Here is a 16,164-nt window from a genome sequence, read left to right on the forward strand (position 1 = left end):
AGCACTGACCCCACCCCCAAAACCCTCTGATTGGTCGGTCCCGGGGTTCCACCGCTTCTATGACGTCGCGGCGGACGCGGAGCGAGTTTCCAGTCAGCCGTGGAAATCGATCTCCGAGTCGCACGCATGCGCGCGCGCGGCTCCTCCAAACCACCCCCCCCCCCCCCCCCGCCCCGCCTCAGTTTAAAAAAAACAAATGGCGGCGAATAGACTTTTCGTCGAAACCGACCAAACAAGCATTTTTTTTAAAAAAAAAGATGCAGCTGACGAAATAACTCCGCTTCCAGCCAGAAGGTGCGGCCCGGATTCCAGGTTGAGCGGAGCTCGATTGTTGGCACCTGCGCGCACGCGCACTGTGCGATTTGAAGTCGGTCTCGCGCGGCCCCCGGGATTGTGAATTCCGGCTCTCGAACGCCGGCGCGCTCGGAATTCCGCTTCTAGAACGCCGGCGCGCTCGGAATTCCGCTTCCAGAACGCCGGCGGGCTCGGAATTCCGCTTCTAGAACGCCGGCGGGCTCGGAATTCCGCTTCTAGAACGCCGGCGCGCTCGGAATTCCGCTTCCAGAACGCCGGCGGGCTCGGAATTCCGATTCCAGTTCCACTCGCTGCCGCTGGTCGGTCGGTCCCGGGCTCCATTCTGCTCCGCGCGGACATGGATCTGGAAGCGGAGGAGATGGACGCAAGCAGCGGCATCTCCGGGGCCGGAGGCCCGCAGGCTGTGCCTCGGGCTGAGTTCACTTTGTCTCCCTTCGCGGCTCAGCTGAGCAGGAAAGTGGCGGCTATTGTCAGGTCGGGCTCTGGCGGCAGAGGCGGTGGAGGTGGAAGCGGCGACGTGACGGCCTACAGCGGCAGCGGTGCGAGCAGGGACTCGGCCACTTACATCGAGAGTGTGCCTGTCACCGTCTCCTTGGAGAATGTGGACGGTCAGCACAGGTACGGAGGGGAGGAGGGGGGATTGGCAGCGTTGGTGAGGGTCATCCCTGGTTAACAGGGGGGTGAAGGGGGCAGTGACCAGCACACTGGACCTGTCAGTGAGAGGAGCGAACCAACAGAACTCAACCCCAGCCTGTCACTGCTTCAAACTAGAGGTGAATGAGAAAGCAGAGAGTGCAGACAGTGAGAGGTGAAGGTGCAGTACAAAAAACCACAAGCACCAGGGAATCTGTTTGTAATGGAGAGACCGATTCGGTGGCACTGTTTGTGGTAAGGGAGTCACTCCCTCTTCCTAGACACCAGCGAGTTCACCTGTTTGGATTCAACAACAATAAGCACTTGCATTTATATAGCTCCTTTTTAAAGTAGGAAGATGATCCAAGGTGCATAATCGGACAAAAATTGGCACAGTGTCACCTAAGGGGATATTGTGCCAGAATTTGCCGTAGCAGGGCATCTAGTTAGACTCGTCCCTGCACCCTTCAGCTCAAAGAAATTTTGCCCACAAAGTTGCTGAAAGTGCGAGCTGATCAAGGCGCAGTGAGGGAAAGTGGGCATCTGAGACCTGTGTATCTCCTTAACCATTCAGATTTAAGGATTGGGAAATAAACACAGGAAGGACTGAAGAGGAGGGTGAATTCAATGTCAAATCAGATACAGAAAGATAAAGAGAGGGAAAGAAAGATTGGATTGAGAGAGAAAAAAGAAACAAAGGAAAAGTAAGAAAAAAAACATTTGACATTTTTAAAATCTCCCTGAAAAATTCAAAATCTGAAGGAAAGAGACTCCATACTTGCAATAGTTAATTTTTAGTGCCAGAGATGTTGATTGGCAGTAATGAACAACTATTATATCGTTAAAAGGGTATTTCTGCTTGTAATTACTAGCTCTAAATATCTGTGGCAGGTTTAGTTTCTATCTACCGCGCAAATACAGCAACTTCATGACAATGCATTTCAGTGGCGAAGCTATCGGTGGAGCGGCGCAATTCGGACAGCACCTTTGGGCAATTCACATTTAACCGCACATCTGCTCCTCGCCTGAATTTGCTGTACAATTTACGCATAAATAACAGCGAGCGTCTTTAGCCTCACCGTTATTTTGACAGCAAATTCTGACCCGTTAGAACAGGTAACCAAAAGCTTGGCCAAAGAGGTAGGCTTTAAGGAGTGTCTTAAAGGAGGAGAGGTGGCGAGGTTTAGGGATGCTGTTAATCACCATGTTCATTCTGGCAGCTGTGGTTTGTTTTTGCTGATATTAAATAACCCCTACAATTGGGCTGGAGTTTAATATTCTGGAGATACGTCAAATAAATCAGCTTTGTTTCAAACGGGAAAAAAAATGTGCACAAACTACCATGACCTCCTCTGAGCTGGTCATAGTGCCAATTACCTTCAAATCATGAGCAGAGTCATTGGTTTACTGTGATCCAATAACCAAATTTAGTTTTTAATGAGATTCTGGGATATCTGTTTACCGGTGACTTGGGGGATTGCTTTTTGCGATTCAGTCCATTCGTAGCAATTGAATGGAAAACATAGCCCAACATTTGACCCACTGGTTTTGGAAACAGCACAAGTTAAATTCCGTTTTTAAGAGAACTTTGGTTTATGGGATTTCTACTTGTGTTTTGGGATCACATACATCCATTTCTTTCTCATGAAAGATGCAAATCAGTGACCTTGATCATGTGCAGTACCATTGCATGTGAAATTCTGTGTTCTAATCTCTGTATCTGGGTAGCAAAATCCTGCGTTTGATGCTGCATTATGACAAACCCCTGTTTACAAAATTATTGATTCTCTGTGTTATGTAGAATAACTCATAGAATATGAAAGTAAACTAGCAAGAAATATAAAAACAGATTGTAAAAGCTTCTACAAGTATGTAAAAAGGAAGAGAGTAGCAAAAATAAATGTTGGTCCCTTTGAGGCTGAGACAGGAAATGGCAGATGCGTTAAACAAATATTTTGTATCTGTCTTCACAGTAGAAGACACAAAAAGCATACCAGAAATAGTGGGGAGCCAAGGGGCTAATGAGAGTGAGGAACTTAAAGTAATTATCAGTAGAGAAAAAATACTTGAGAAACTAATGGGACTAAAAGGAGATAAACCCCTGGATCTGATGGCCTACATCCGAGGGTTCTAAAAGAGGTGGCTGCAGAGATAGTGGATGCATTGGTTGTGATCTTCCAGAGTTCCCTAGATTCTAGAACGGTCCCAGCGGATTGGAAGGTAGCAAATGTAACCCCGCTATTCAAGAAAGGAGGGAGAGAGAAAACTGGGAACTACAGGCCAGTTAGCCTGACATCAATTGTCAGGGAAAATGCTGGAATCCATTATTAAGGAAGTGGTAACAGGGCACTTAGAAAATCATAATATGATTAGGCAGAGTCTACATGGTTTTATGTAAGGGAAGTCGTGTTTGACAAATTTATCAGAGTTATTTGAGGATGTAGTAGAGTAGATAAAGGGGAACCAGTGGATGTAGTATATTTGGATTTTTCAAAAGGCATTTGATAAGGTGCCACATAAAAGCTTGTTACGCAAGATATGGGGTTGGGGGTAACATATTAGCATGGATTGAGGATTGGCCAATGGACAGAAAACAGAGTAGGGATAAATGGGTCATTTTCAGGTTGGCAGGCTGTAACTAGTGGGGTGCTGCAAGGATCGGTGCTTGGGCCTCAGCTATTTACAATCTATATTAATGACTTGGATGAAGGGATCGAGTGTAATATATCCAAGTTTGCTGACGATACAAAGCTAGGTGGGAAAGTAAGCTGTGAGGAGGACACAACGAGTCTGCAAAGGGATATAGACAGGTTAAGTGAGTGGGCAAGAAGGTGGCAGATGGAGTATAATGTGGGGAAATTTGAGGTTATTCACTTTGGTAGGAAGAATAGAAAAACAGAATATTTTTTCAATGGTGAGAAACTATTAAATGTTGGTGTTCAGACAGACTTGGGTGTCCTGGTATAAAAAACACAAAAAGTGAGCATGCAGGTACAGCAGGCAATTAGGAAAGTAAATGGCATGTTGGCCTTTATTGCAAGGGGGTTGGAGTACAAGAGTAAGGAAGTCTCACTACAGTTGTACAGGACTTTGGTGAGACCTCACCTGGAGTACTGCGTACAGCTTTAGTCTCATTATCTAAGGAAGGATATACTTGCCTTGGAGGTGGTGCAATGGAAGTTTGCTAGATTAATTCCTGGGATGAGAGGGTTGTCCTACGAGGAGACGTTGAGTAGAATGGGCCTATACTCTCTGGAGTTTAGAAGAATGAGAGTTGATCTCATTGAAACATATAAGATTTTGAGGGGGCTTGACAGGGTAGGTGCTGAAAGGTTGTTTCCCCGACTGGAGAGTCTAGAACGAGAGAGCATAGTTGCAGGATAAGGGGTCGGCCATTTAAGGCTGAGATGAGGAGGAATTTCTTCACAGAGGGTTGTGAAGCTTTGGAATTCTCTGCCCCAGAGGGCTGTGGATGCTGAGTCGTTGAGTATATCCAAGGCTGAGATAGTTAGATTTTTGGACTTTAGGGGAATCAAGGGATATGGGGATTGGGCAGGAAAGTGGAGTTGAGGTTGAAGATCAGCCATAATCTGATTGAATGGCGGAGCAGGCTCGAGGGGCCGTATGACCTACTCCTGCTTCTATCTCTTATGTTCGCCGTTTGAAATGTATCACAAGCCAGTAACACCCCAGGGTTTGAACGGTGGTAATACACCACTGAGCTTTCCTCCTGTTTTTGATATCTGAATCATTAGATGCATTAATTACATTGTAACTATAAAAAAAATCTTTCAAAGGGTGAAGTTAATGTTGCTTTTCTTTTCACAACTTGTTTGCATTTTCATCCCTATTTTTAAAGTATGTAGAAGCATCCATCTTAACTTTCTCATCAAAAAGCTTTGTCACTGGGTTCTCTGCAAGTTCTCTCAACTATGGTCATTTGACTATACAAATCTGTCAATGTCAGGAAATTTATTATGGTGTCAGTGAAGTGCCTGAAGTGATTTCTGCTGACATTGCTTCATCTAATACAGTATCTTCTTTAGGATGTATTAACAAAATCAATAGGGAGTGTTTTCAGGAATAATATATCCCTTCTTCTGTTGAAGTTTGCGAATCTGGTGCATGAATCAAACCTTCACACTTGGTGTTTAATTTATGCTTTAATGTGAGCGATATTTGGCTGCTGGGTGTAAGCCGCACCTGCTATTTTTGCATGGCTTTTTACAGTACATTTTGTGATAACTGTGGGAATGCTAAAGATGTGTTTGTTTTGATTGCTTTGGTGTAACTGAAAACATAATGGGGTAGAGTTTCTGCTTTGGGCGCAAATTGCACTGGCTTGGTTTAATTCCGAGTTGCCTCTAAAATGCGTTAACATAATCACAAAGGTAAAATCTTCCAAGAATCATCTTAACTGAGCGTAACCGTTTATTTATTTTGCAATGAAAAATATTCATTGATGTATTTAAGAGCGGTAACCTTGTGCAGTTTTATTAATACAGCTGAAAATCAGCGCAATCCAGCGGAAACTTTACACCGTTGTTTAATGTATGTTTTCATGTGAGCGATATTTGGCTGCTGAGTGTCAGCCACACCCGCTACTTTTCCATGGGTTTTTACAGTACATTTTGTAGTAACTATGGGAATGCTAATGATGAGTTTGTTTTGATTGCTTTGGTGTAACTGAAAACATAACATTTTTAGAGCTGCACGTTTTGCACAGGCTGTGTTTATTGTGTGGAGATGGGTCAAGGGGATCGTGTGAATTGGTCAGTGTTTTTCTACACCAATTTTCGGATGACTTTCTCTGGTCCTTCTGAATTTAGTTTTTAGCACAGTTCCTTCAGTATCTGTTCTTCACCTTGAATTTAAACCACACATGTTTTTTTTAAATGAACAGTTTCTCCTTGTTAAAATAGTTGTTCTTTACCTGCATGCAGTTCATGCACGTCAGTACATCTGTTCTCCACACCTGTATTATAAAAATTCGGACATTTTCTAAGCAATACAAATCACCCGTCAGAAATTTGGCCTGCAGTTGCAGTGCAAGTTGACCCAAATGACATTTGTCTCTGCATCTAAATACATACTTGTGTCTCTTTTTAACATATTTTTGCTAATAAGTAAATATTTGCACCAAATACATTGATGTACATCAAAGGTTTATAATTAGCCTAATTCTGCACATTTTCAAGTTTTTTTTAAAAAGTGATTCTGCTATTGTGCAGCAAAATCTCTTCAGTGCAGCTTTTTTGATCGAGAAAAATAAGTTTTAGAATTTATTGATGAATTCTAAAACTTTGCAATTTTTTCCCCATCAAGGGAGTCACATTGGCCAAGGATGTGAGATACAGTTTGGAAATTGTGTTCACTTCGTAGACGGTATACAATCACAAAAGGCTTCAAAACAAGAAGGTACAATCACTAACCGAAGATATGTTAATAGAATACAAAAACACCCGAAGCATTTTAAAGCTTTGTATTTTGCCAGGATGTGTGCTAAATTGGTTGCCACAGTTGCGATGCAATTTCTTTATTAGATTAAATAATATTAGATTAAATAGTTCAATATCGAGAATAATGGAGGAACAACCCCTGCCCCCCAATTTGGTGGATAAAGGAAATTGACAGATAGGGAGTCCCTGAATTCTGGTCCAACACAACTTCTCCAATCCTTTATTCCCCAGCCTGGTAAACTCCAATTCATCCAGAATTTGGTTGACCTCATCCTATACTTTACTAAGAAATAAGACAAATTAGAAAAATACATATAAATTTGCAGAATGGGTGTGTAATTGGCAAATGAATTTCAATAAGTGTGAGATGGTGCATTTTGGTAGGAAGAATAAGTAGGCCACATACTTCTTGGAACATAAGAGTCTAAATGAGGTGGAGGAGCAAAAGGATCGAGGGATACAGGTGCACAAATCACTAAAATTAGTGACATAGGTTAATAAGGCCATTTTAAAAAAAAGCAAACCAAGCACTGTGGTTCATTTCTAGAGGGATAAGAGCAGAAGAACATAAGAAATAGGAGCAGGAGTGGGTCGTATGGCCCCTCGAGCCTGCTCCGCCATTCAATAAGATCATGGCTGATCTTCGACCTCAACTCCACTTTCCCACATCCCTTGATTCCCTTAGTGTACAAAAATCTATCGGTCTCAGTCTTGAATATACACAACAACTGAGAATCCACAGCCCTCTGGGGTAGAGAATTCCAAATATTCATGACCCTCTGAGTGAAGAAATTCCTCCTCATCACATTCCTAAATATCGGACCCCTTATCCTGAGACTATGTCCCCTAGTTCTAGACTCCCCAGCCAGGGGAAACATCCTCTCAGCATCTACCCTGTCAAGCCTTCTTAGAATCTTATACCTTTCAATGAGATCACCTCTCATTCTTCTAAACTCCAGAGATCATAGGCCCATTCTACTCAATCTTTCCTCTTAGAACAACCCTTTCATCCCAGGAATCAATCTAGTGAACCTTTGTTGCACCCCTCAAAGGCAAGTATATACCTTCTTGGGTAAGGAGACCAAAATTGCACACAGTACTCCGAAAGCTTGTGATTTAAAATAAAACTGTTGGACTATAACCTGGTGTTGTGCAAGTCCTTACATTTGTCCACCCCAGTCCATCACTGGCATCTCCGCATCAATGAAGGGAAGCTTTAAGCCCCATAAATGCTGGCCCAGAAAATAAGCATGGAAGTAAATTAGGCAAAAGATCTTTATAAAATAGATTATCACGATAAAAGCTACTACTATTCTCCTGACTACAAACTGAGAACTTGCACACTGTATAGCTGTACTAAAGCCAAACTGCTGATAAAGTTTTATCTTGGATAGAGATACGGAAGAAAGGATTATCAGGATATCCAAGTTGTTGATTTCTTTCAGCGCAGACAAGTTGTGGCTGGTACTTCACTGACAATACTAAATTCAAAACAGAACGAATGCCATTTTGTCAGAAATGCCTGCAGGTTTAAAAGGATGATTATCCGCTCTCAACAGTGAATCACCAGATAACCCCCAGGGGTCGAAGCTGTATGAGCTGTGATCTGGAGAAATGGAAGGACTGCCTGGAACATGCCTGGAATTCATGTGTGGAGTATATCTTAACGTAGTCTTGATCACACATTTTTACTGAGCCAAAAGATTCTAGCAAGATTTTGCTGGTTTTAGTTAGACAGGAGTACCTTTTAATTTACAAGAACATTTACTTTCTGATCTAGTCATACTGTCTGTGCTATAGATGATGCACACAGTGTGTAGTACCAGGCTGCCTGTTCAGTTTGAGAAAGTCTGTACTGTGTCACTATCAGCATCTCTGTGGTAATGTGAAGAGGCTCCTTACAGTTTTACTGGACAGTGTAGATACCTCACCTTATTCTATGGCTGCAAACGTACTGTCACTGGTGAGATGTTTAGGTATTTTTTTCCTCCCCTCTTCAGATTTTTTTTAAAAATACGACTACTGCACTATTTCTCCACTGGACAATTAAAATATCACTTAGTCCTATATAATAAACACTGCTGTCAAATATCAAAATGAATGAGCCGTCCTACTATTTATATCAGTGCAACACTATGCTGATTTGAACATTTGCATATGGGTATTTGTGGCTTTCTATGTATATTTGCAGGTGATTTGTACTTTAGTTAAGTAAAATCTGACTGAGTGTTTATATTGTGGACCTGCTTCAGTGGAAGTAGTTTTGCAGTTTGTTCAAGTGCTGGAATTTGCTCTGTTTACATTGCTGGGCAGATTCATACCACTGGTGGCAATAGCAAAAATGCTGTGCAAGGGCAAGAATGTACATACCCAGATATTGAAATTCACAATATCATGTTTATATTTCTGGGCATGGACAGTCCAAAGATGTAAAATAATTGATGGCCTGTATAGTCTGGCTGAAGGAAGGCAGCCAGTAGCATCCAGCGGCATTGAGGACAGACGATGCTTCTGGTGGTGCTCGGCCTCCAAAGACCCCTTGGCAGCTCACCCCTTGAGGTGGGGGTCTCAGTGTCTCAAGAGGTACTAGTGCTTGTGCTAGTACTGTAATATAAATGCAGCTAAAGTGTGGCCAGTAGTTTTTAGCTCCTGAAAGAAAGGACATCAAAGAGAAACAAAAACTCAAAATTCCTATATTTTCAATAAAAAACGTAAAATAAACCATTTTAAAAAACATTATAAAGAACTGTTTACGTGTCTATCCCAACAGATTTTACATTGAAGTAATGAGTGTAGGGTTAAAGTTCCCAGCTATGACTTCATGTATTAATTCGTTCTCTCCTGTATTCCTGAGAGTGGCTTCTGTAAAGGGAGGGAAATTTGACAAAAGAGTCACTCTGGCCCATGGAACGTCCTTAAAGGGAGGAAAGATTGGTACAAGCTCACTCCCGGAGCTGTGCTTCTGTGTTTTGTAATGGATGACAGCTCCAGTGAAACTAATACTCCTGATACGTTCTCCAGCGTTCCAAGTCGCAAAAAACACAGAACCAACATTTGGTTTAAGAGAGCCAGAAAAGGGAAAGTTTACTTCAGTATTGCCCATAAAAATGAATCTAAATATTATCATAGCATATTGACATAATAGCTAAATGCTCAGCAGTACAGACTGAAAATAACTGGAGCTCCAAGCCAACAGAGAATAGCAATGTTATCCGATATTTGGGATTGTGATATTTAGATGTGAGTAATTTCAACAAGTATCAGTTGTATGTGCCAACTAAAAAAAACAACATAACGGTGGGTGGGGGGAAACACGGAGGTTATTAAGTGGAGTAAACCCATTTCTGACAAGTCAGTGCTAAAGCAAACATTGTTTTATTTGCTTTAATTGCTCTATTTTATGTCACAGCTATGACAAACCTGTCCTTTTATTCAACCATTTTCTTGTATCAAAATAGTGTTAGTGAATGAGGACAGATGACTCTTTGTTTTGAATAACAAAATAATTCGCTTGATTTTAATTTTCCTTTTCCTTGCTGAGGCTTGTTCTGATTATATTTTTAAATTAATTTCAGGATAGTGTGTGTGACTACAGATGCTAATGGAGGTACATTGTCTTACGTTGGCCAGCTGAATTCGGATGTGAATTTAGAACTGCAGGCTGCAGGTAATGGACTTGTATACTATTGCTGGAGATACACTTTACTTCAAAGTGGGTTTATTCTGTCTTGGGGGGTGTGTTTACAGTAAATGCTTTTGTTTGTTCACTTGCTAAATAGTGGATAATGCCCAGTCTGCAATTTGTCATACATCAAGGAGTTCAGTTAAACTTCAGGATATAGGAAACCACAAAGGTTGAAAAGATTAAAAGTGTTGAAGTAGATGTCAGCCTTGGCATAGTGGTAGCACTCGCGCCTCTGAATCGGAAAGTCGTGGGTTCGAGCCCCACTCCAGAGACTTGAGCACATAATCTAGACTGGTACTTCAGTGCAATGCTGAGGGAGTGCTGCACTGTCAGAGGTGCCATCTTTCGAATAAGACGCCAGTTTTCCCTCTCTGGTAGATGTAGAAGATCCCACTGCATTATTCAGTTGTTCCGGTGTCCTGGCCAACATTTATCCCTCAAACAATACCTAAAACAGATGATCCCATTTATTTCTTTGCTGTTTGTGGGAACTTGCTGTGCACAAATTGGCTGCCTCATTTTCCTATATTACAACAGTGACTATACTTCAAAAGTACTTCATTAGCTGTGAGGTGCTTTGGGACATCCTGAGGTAGCAAAAGCTGCGATAAAAATGCAAGTTCTTTATTTCCAAATCAGGAAGGAATAATTAGGCAATGTTGCATTGAGTTTGAGTTGAGTTTTAGCACCTGTAGATAGTTTTTCCTTAGTCTTACAGTCAGCCATAAGGAGTTCCACAGTTTTAATGTCCAAGGAAAGAATTATTTAGACTAGCACATTGAGTTGAATGTGGCAAAAGAAGAAGAATATGCAGGCTGGCACTTTGCAACTCAGGAGAAGAAAGTTCAGAGGAACAATAAATATAACAGAGTCAGTAATATATATGAAGTTTGCTATAATGGTAGAACTTTATTATCTGTAATTGGCATGGTTGAGATTGGAACCTAGTGTATAGGGGGACTGCTGGTACAAACCATTGTCCCAGCACATTGGTGCTTCAAAGTGCTACATTGACGTAGTCTTAAAAAGATGTGCATCGCACAGGATATTTAGTGTTTGAATTGTTGAACACTTAATATAAGACTTCAGCTTGTAACATAAAAGAAAGAAGAAAAGGTGGAGAAAGACATAAAATACACAGGTCACTATATGAAAAAGAATGGAATCAATAGAAAGAACACTCGATAAATGTCAAAAGTATAAATATAAGAATGTTGGAATATTGAATAGAAACAGTAGTGTAGTAGTGACAATGAAAACTTGTTTCCAAATATTTGTTAGTTTAGATGAGCAAATACTTAGTTTGATTTACATGATCCCAATGCTTTTGCAAAGCCTTTGAGACCTAATGTGTTGCTGATCGTTTTTGGCTAACGCAGGGTCTCTGAACCTTTTTTTATTCATTCATGGGATGTGGACATCGCTGGCAAGACCAGCATTTATTGCCCACCCCCAATTGCTCTTGAGGAGGTGGTGGTGAGCTGCCTTCTTGAACCGCTGCAGTCCATGTGGTGAAGGTTCTCCCACAGTGCTGTTAGGTAGGGACTGCCAGGATTTTGACCCAGTGACGATGAAGGAACAGCGATATATTTCCAAGTCGGGATGGTGTGTGACTTGGAGGGGAACGTACAGGTGGTGTTGTTCCCATGTGCCTGCTGCCCTTGCCCTTCTAGGTGGTAGAAGTCGAGGGTTTGGGAGGTGCTGTCGAAGAAGCCTTGGCGAGTTGCTGCAGTGCATCATGGATGAAGCACTCATGCACCTCTTGGCCCACAAGCAGCATAATAAAGGTGCTCATCTCATGGATTGGACCTTCCCACCTGCTTTCACCTGACGTGAATCAGAAGCGATGGGAAACCCGAACATGTAAGGTTAAATTTGTTTGATATTCCCAATGAGCAAATAATTAAGTGCCTCAACTATCGCAATGAGATACATTGCCCCTTTAAGTATCGGCCCGCCAACTTTAAGTGGGGACGGGATTTCCGTGTTACTATTGCGCGCGCATCCCAATGTGTCTGCGTTAAATCCGGAAGTGGGCGGTAATGATGATGTAGTGGCATATGTCACATTACTGCCTTGACAATGTTGGAAGTTAGTTACGCCAACATTTTACTGGTGACCAGAGTTACTCGGGCTGGCATGGGGCAATCGATTCAATCTCTGTTACTGTCAGATTTTGCTGGAAAATAGAGATCCCAACACTTCTGACTGCCTCCGTGGCAACTGGCTCCTTTAAACTACTGCAGACACCAGGCTCCTGAAGCAGCAAAGATTTTCCAGCATTTTAATGGGAGGAAATTTACCACAGTTAGTGGCAATACAGATGGATCGGCAGAAGTTCTGTCCCATCACACTTTCGGCAGCAGTGCTGCTAGAGTGGAAATTCTTGGTTAAGTAGTCTTTAATAAACAAATTTTCCATAAACAAACAAATTACCTCATTTACACAGTTTCCAAATTTATATACAAAGAAAATTGCTTTTAAAGCCCAAAAATGGTTTGCTGTTGGTTGGGTAAATGTAATCATGTTGTTGTAAACTATGTAATTTTTTGTTTTAATTTTGTTTAAAACCTTTTTTTAGACATTAGAAATTTCAGTTAATGAAGGGGGGGGAAAGAAAGTTGGACCAATTTTTTTTTCAAGAAGCGATTTTGATTTAATTGGTTTATCTTCTTTCCTTTATTGGTTGGTTCTCCTGACTGGTCGTTCAGGATTGGTTGTTGTTACAAGTCCTTAGTAGTTTCCTATTGGCAGTCTCTAGCCATTTTCCTCACTTTGGATTAATGTGTTACTTTTCTTTACGGTTTTGATTGGCTGAACGTAAAACAGCAGCAAATCAAGAAAATGTGACTGACTGAAAGAATGTAACAGGAATTTTCTGTAGACACAAGACTTTTGATATATGTATTTGGCAAATTTCCCATGGTATTTTACACTCTGAGTTTGAGGATACATTGTTTTATACTATAAATTCTTAGGCCTGATGGCATGCCATAAAAGGTGTAGGATCAGGCCCATTGACTTATGGTAGCTAAATAATAGTTTATTGAATAATTCAATTGGTTGACCTTTTTGTTCTTTAATTTTCTTTTATTGGTACATTCTCCTGATTGGTCTTTCAAGATTAGTTGTTTTGATAAGTCCTTAATAGTTTCAATTTGGCTGGTTTCTCTGCTTTTGCTTTTTACATTCCCTACCTATTCTGATTTGCTACTGTTTTACTTCGAGTCAGTCAAGAAAGTGTAATGGTGATAGTGTAAGTGACAAAAGTGTTACAGGAAGTGTGTGCAGATGCGAGATTTTTAATATATAGGTATTTCACAATATGTTTATTTTATAAATGTGTTTCAGTGTCTCCACAACCTTTGTTGCAACGAGATGGTGTGAGTGCTATTTCAACAGGCAATCCACTGCTTCAGATTCACCCTTTGGATGCAGGATCGCAGCAGCTGCAAAATGTTATTCTGGAGGGACAAGTAGAAGGAAGCAGTGGCACAAAAGAAATGGAGAATGATGAACCAAAGGTATTCATGTAGTAGGATCGGTGAAATTAGGTTCTTATCTGGGTATTGTGGAGTAGGATAAACTCTGCAAAGTAAAGTAATTGATTTCTATTATTTTGGCATCCTAGGTTTAAAAACAAAAGAAATAAAAGATTTGTTTCTTTGTGAACTTCTATTTTAACTCAAAATACTGACTTGAGTTAATGTGCAATTGGTGGAAGTACCAGTCCTGCCCAGGGTGATATCATGACTTTGTTGGTTCTGTGGCTTTGCAACATAGCCTCCCAGAGCTTGTTCATATCCAGATTTAGGCATGAGAAGATATTAAAGTGAATTGATAGTTTAATTTGCACAAAAGAAGTCTAAAGTTAGCAAAAAGATGCACTTAATTTGTAACATGTAAAAATTTGGGATGAATTTCTTCTTTTGAGGAGATGCTAATTCTATTTTTGATGGAAAAAATTGCCGAAAACCCCTCTCAGAACATCGTGCAGCAAACCTTCAGACCTCGTGAAGTCGTAACATCACGGAGTTCAGTTGTTTGAATGGACGAAGAAGCAAAGGAGCCTGCCCTAACAATGCAGTGCTGCAAACTGGGTTTTCTGTGCAACACAAAAAGTTAAGATTAATAGTTTTTTGCTAGGAAACGGTATTAAGGGTTGCGGAACCAAGGCTGGTAGATGGAGTTAAGGTACAGATCTTAGCCATGATCTAACTGAATGACGGAACAGGCTTAAGGGGATGAATGGCCTACTCCTGTTCCTACGTTAAGAATACTATAAAGAGCATTGTGTTTTATGAGTAAACTATTGAAATGTAAGCTCTTTTGAATGGGACTATTCCGCATTAACAAGTTGTCTGTAAGTTGGCTTGCTGTGTCTTGCATGAACACTTTAAATAAGGAAGGTTATTTGAATCTTTTTCTACAGCTTGATTACTGAATAGTAGGCAAAGAAAATAATAAATTCTTTTTAATTTTGAAAATATATACAGTGAGTCATAGAGCAACTCAGTTGCACATTGAGCTGCTTTTGTCAATCCATTAGTTCACATTTTAGGGTGTGTCAATTTTTCCAGTTATGGCTGAATCCTGAAACGTGCAAAACTGGTTTGCTGAGAAATAACGCACTTTGACCTGGATTTTTGCAAACGAAGAGTAAAAATAGCAAATGTACCATGTGCTTCATGTGATTGTACTGAAACAAAAGCAACACTTCTAAAAATAAATCCTGCAGTCTTGGTGAAATCTGGTAGTGGATTGACTAGTGCATTAATCACTGGAAAAATTGAGAATTTAGTTTTGGGTCTAGAGTTCTGCAGTGGAGGAGTGAATGATAATCAGTATGTTGGGAAATTGTAGTTGGATCACATATGCATTTATCAAGAATCTGCAGGGCCTGATCACCTTGTTTCCAGCAGTTTTTTACATATATATAATTCCAGCCATTGTTTACAATTAATTAATTTGAAGAGAAATGTAATTGAATTGAATCCAAATTGGAACCTCACCCCTTTGGTTTATTAACAAATGATCACATGGGCATTAGAGGATACTTCAATGGGAAGTAGAATTTGAGCAGCAACTTTGATTTGCACAGGCTTGGCATTCTGGAACAATGAGATCTTGTAAATATAAGTTCCAGTCTATTGATGCGACGTTTGCATGCGTTTGCATGAACAAGTGTGTTGGTAATTTTGTGTAAATGATAGAATTGTAGCTGGGGGTGAAAATGAAAATTACTCTTGGATCGGAAGGGTGGAAGAGAAATGTTATCTAATCCTTTTTTACTAACTTCATAATGTGCATTTAAGTTGAACACCTTTGTGGTAAGAGTGTTAGATTTTGTTGAATTTAAGACTCCGATTGTTTTGCAGCTATTTGCAGATTGTATTGTGTTTATTAAATGCGAACGTTGCTTTTAAAATAACATTTCTTGAAGTTATATTAAAATAGTGGAGTATGAGCAATTGTTACCTTAAGCAAACTGAATGCATAAATCACTGTGATTACTACTTTTGATATTTCTGTGGTGGTAAAATTGGGCAGTTGGATTCCTGTTTATGGCTATAATTACAGAATTTACTTTAATTATAATAAATTAAAATTCCCTTTATGGTAGGTTCAACTTTTTTTCAGATAAACCAAATGTGGAATTCTTAATACTTGTCGGCCCCACATCAGAATTCAAGGTGTGGGCAGGGGAGAAACAAGGCTACTTCTTCCCTTCTAATTAGTAGTGTCGGATTTTTCTTGTCATATTAAAACCATGCTTTTATAAGGGGAGTGACTTTTAAAAAAAAAAATCTGTGAGGGAGTCAACATTTTGGTGCAATTATGGTTCCTACATGCTGGCTCATGTGCAGATTACAAGAAAAATATTTTGACAGGCCTTTTATATAGTTTGAGCAGTTTGATTAAATCTGGTAAGGAGGAGGCTGAATTAGTTGAAGGAATTAGGTGGGATGGCAATGGTTCTATTTTCTTCTCTTTATTCCCCACCCTCCCCGCCCCAAATTTATGAAGATGACCTGCAGTATAATTGGCTAGTTTCACACACACAAGTTGGTG

General features: G+C 40.5%; 1 protein-coding gene across 2 annotated transcripts in view; it reads left to right on the forward strand.

Annotated features, from left to right (window-relative positions):
• Window positions 1-389: 389 nt before the first annotated feature.
• LOC137303458 (high mobility group protein 20A-like) overlaps window positions 390-16,164 on the forward strand; it is a 58,354-nt gene continuing 42,579 nt past the window's right edge. For both annotated transcript variants that reach the window (XM_067972316.1, XM_067972317.1), the window contains exons 1-3: window positions 390-933; window positions 9,983-10,074; window positions 13,444-13,616. In XM_067972316.1, the coding sequence (XP_067828417.1) occupies window positions 653-933; window positions 9,983-10,074; window positions 13,444-13,616 (546 nt within the window). In that variant the 5' untranslated portion in view covers window positions 390-652. The remainder of the gene's footprint in view (window positions 934-9,982; window positions 10,075-13,443; window positions 13,617-16,164) is intronic.

Source organism: Heptranchias perlo, chromosome 1 (assembly GCF_035084215.1).
Source record: "Heptranchias perlo isolate sHepPer1 chromosome 1, sHepPer1.hap1, whole genome shotgun sequence".
In the NCBI taxonomy this organism is placed as follows: domain Eukaryota; kingdom Metazoa; phylum Chordata; class Chondrichthyes; order Hexanchiformes; family Hexanchidae; genus Heptranchias; species Heptranchias perlo.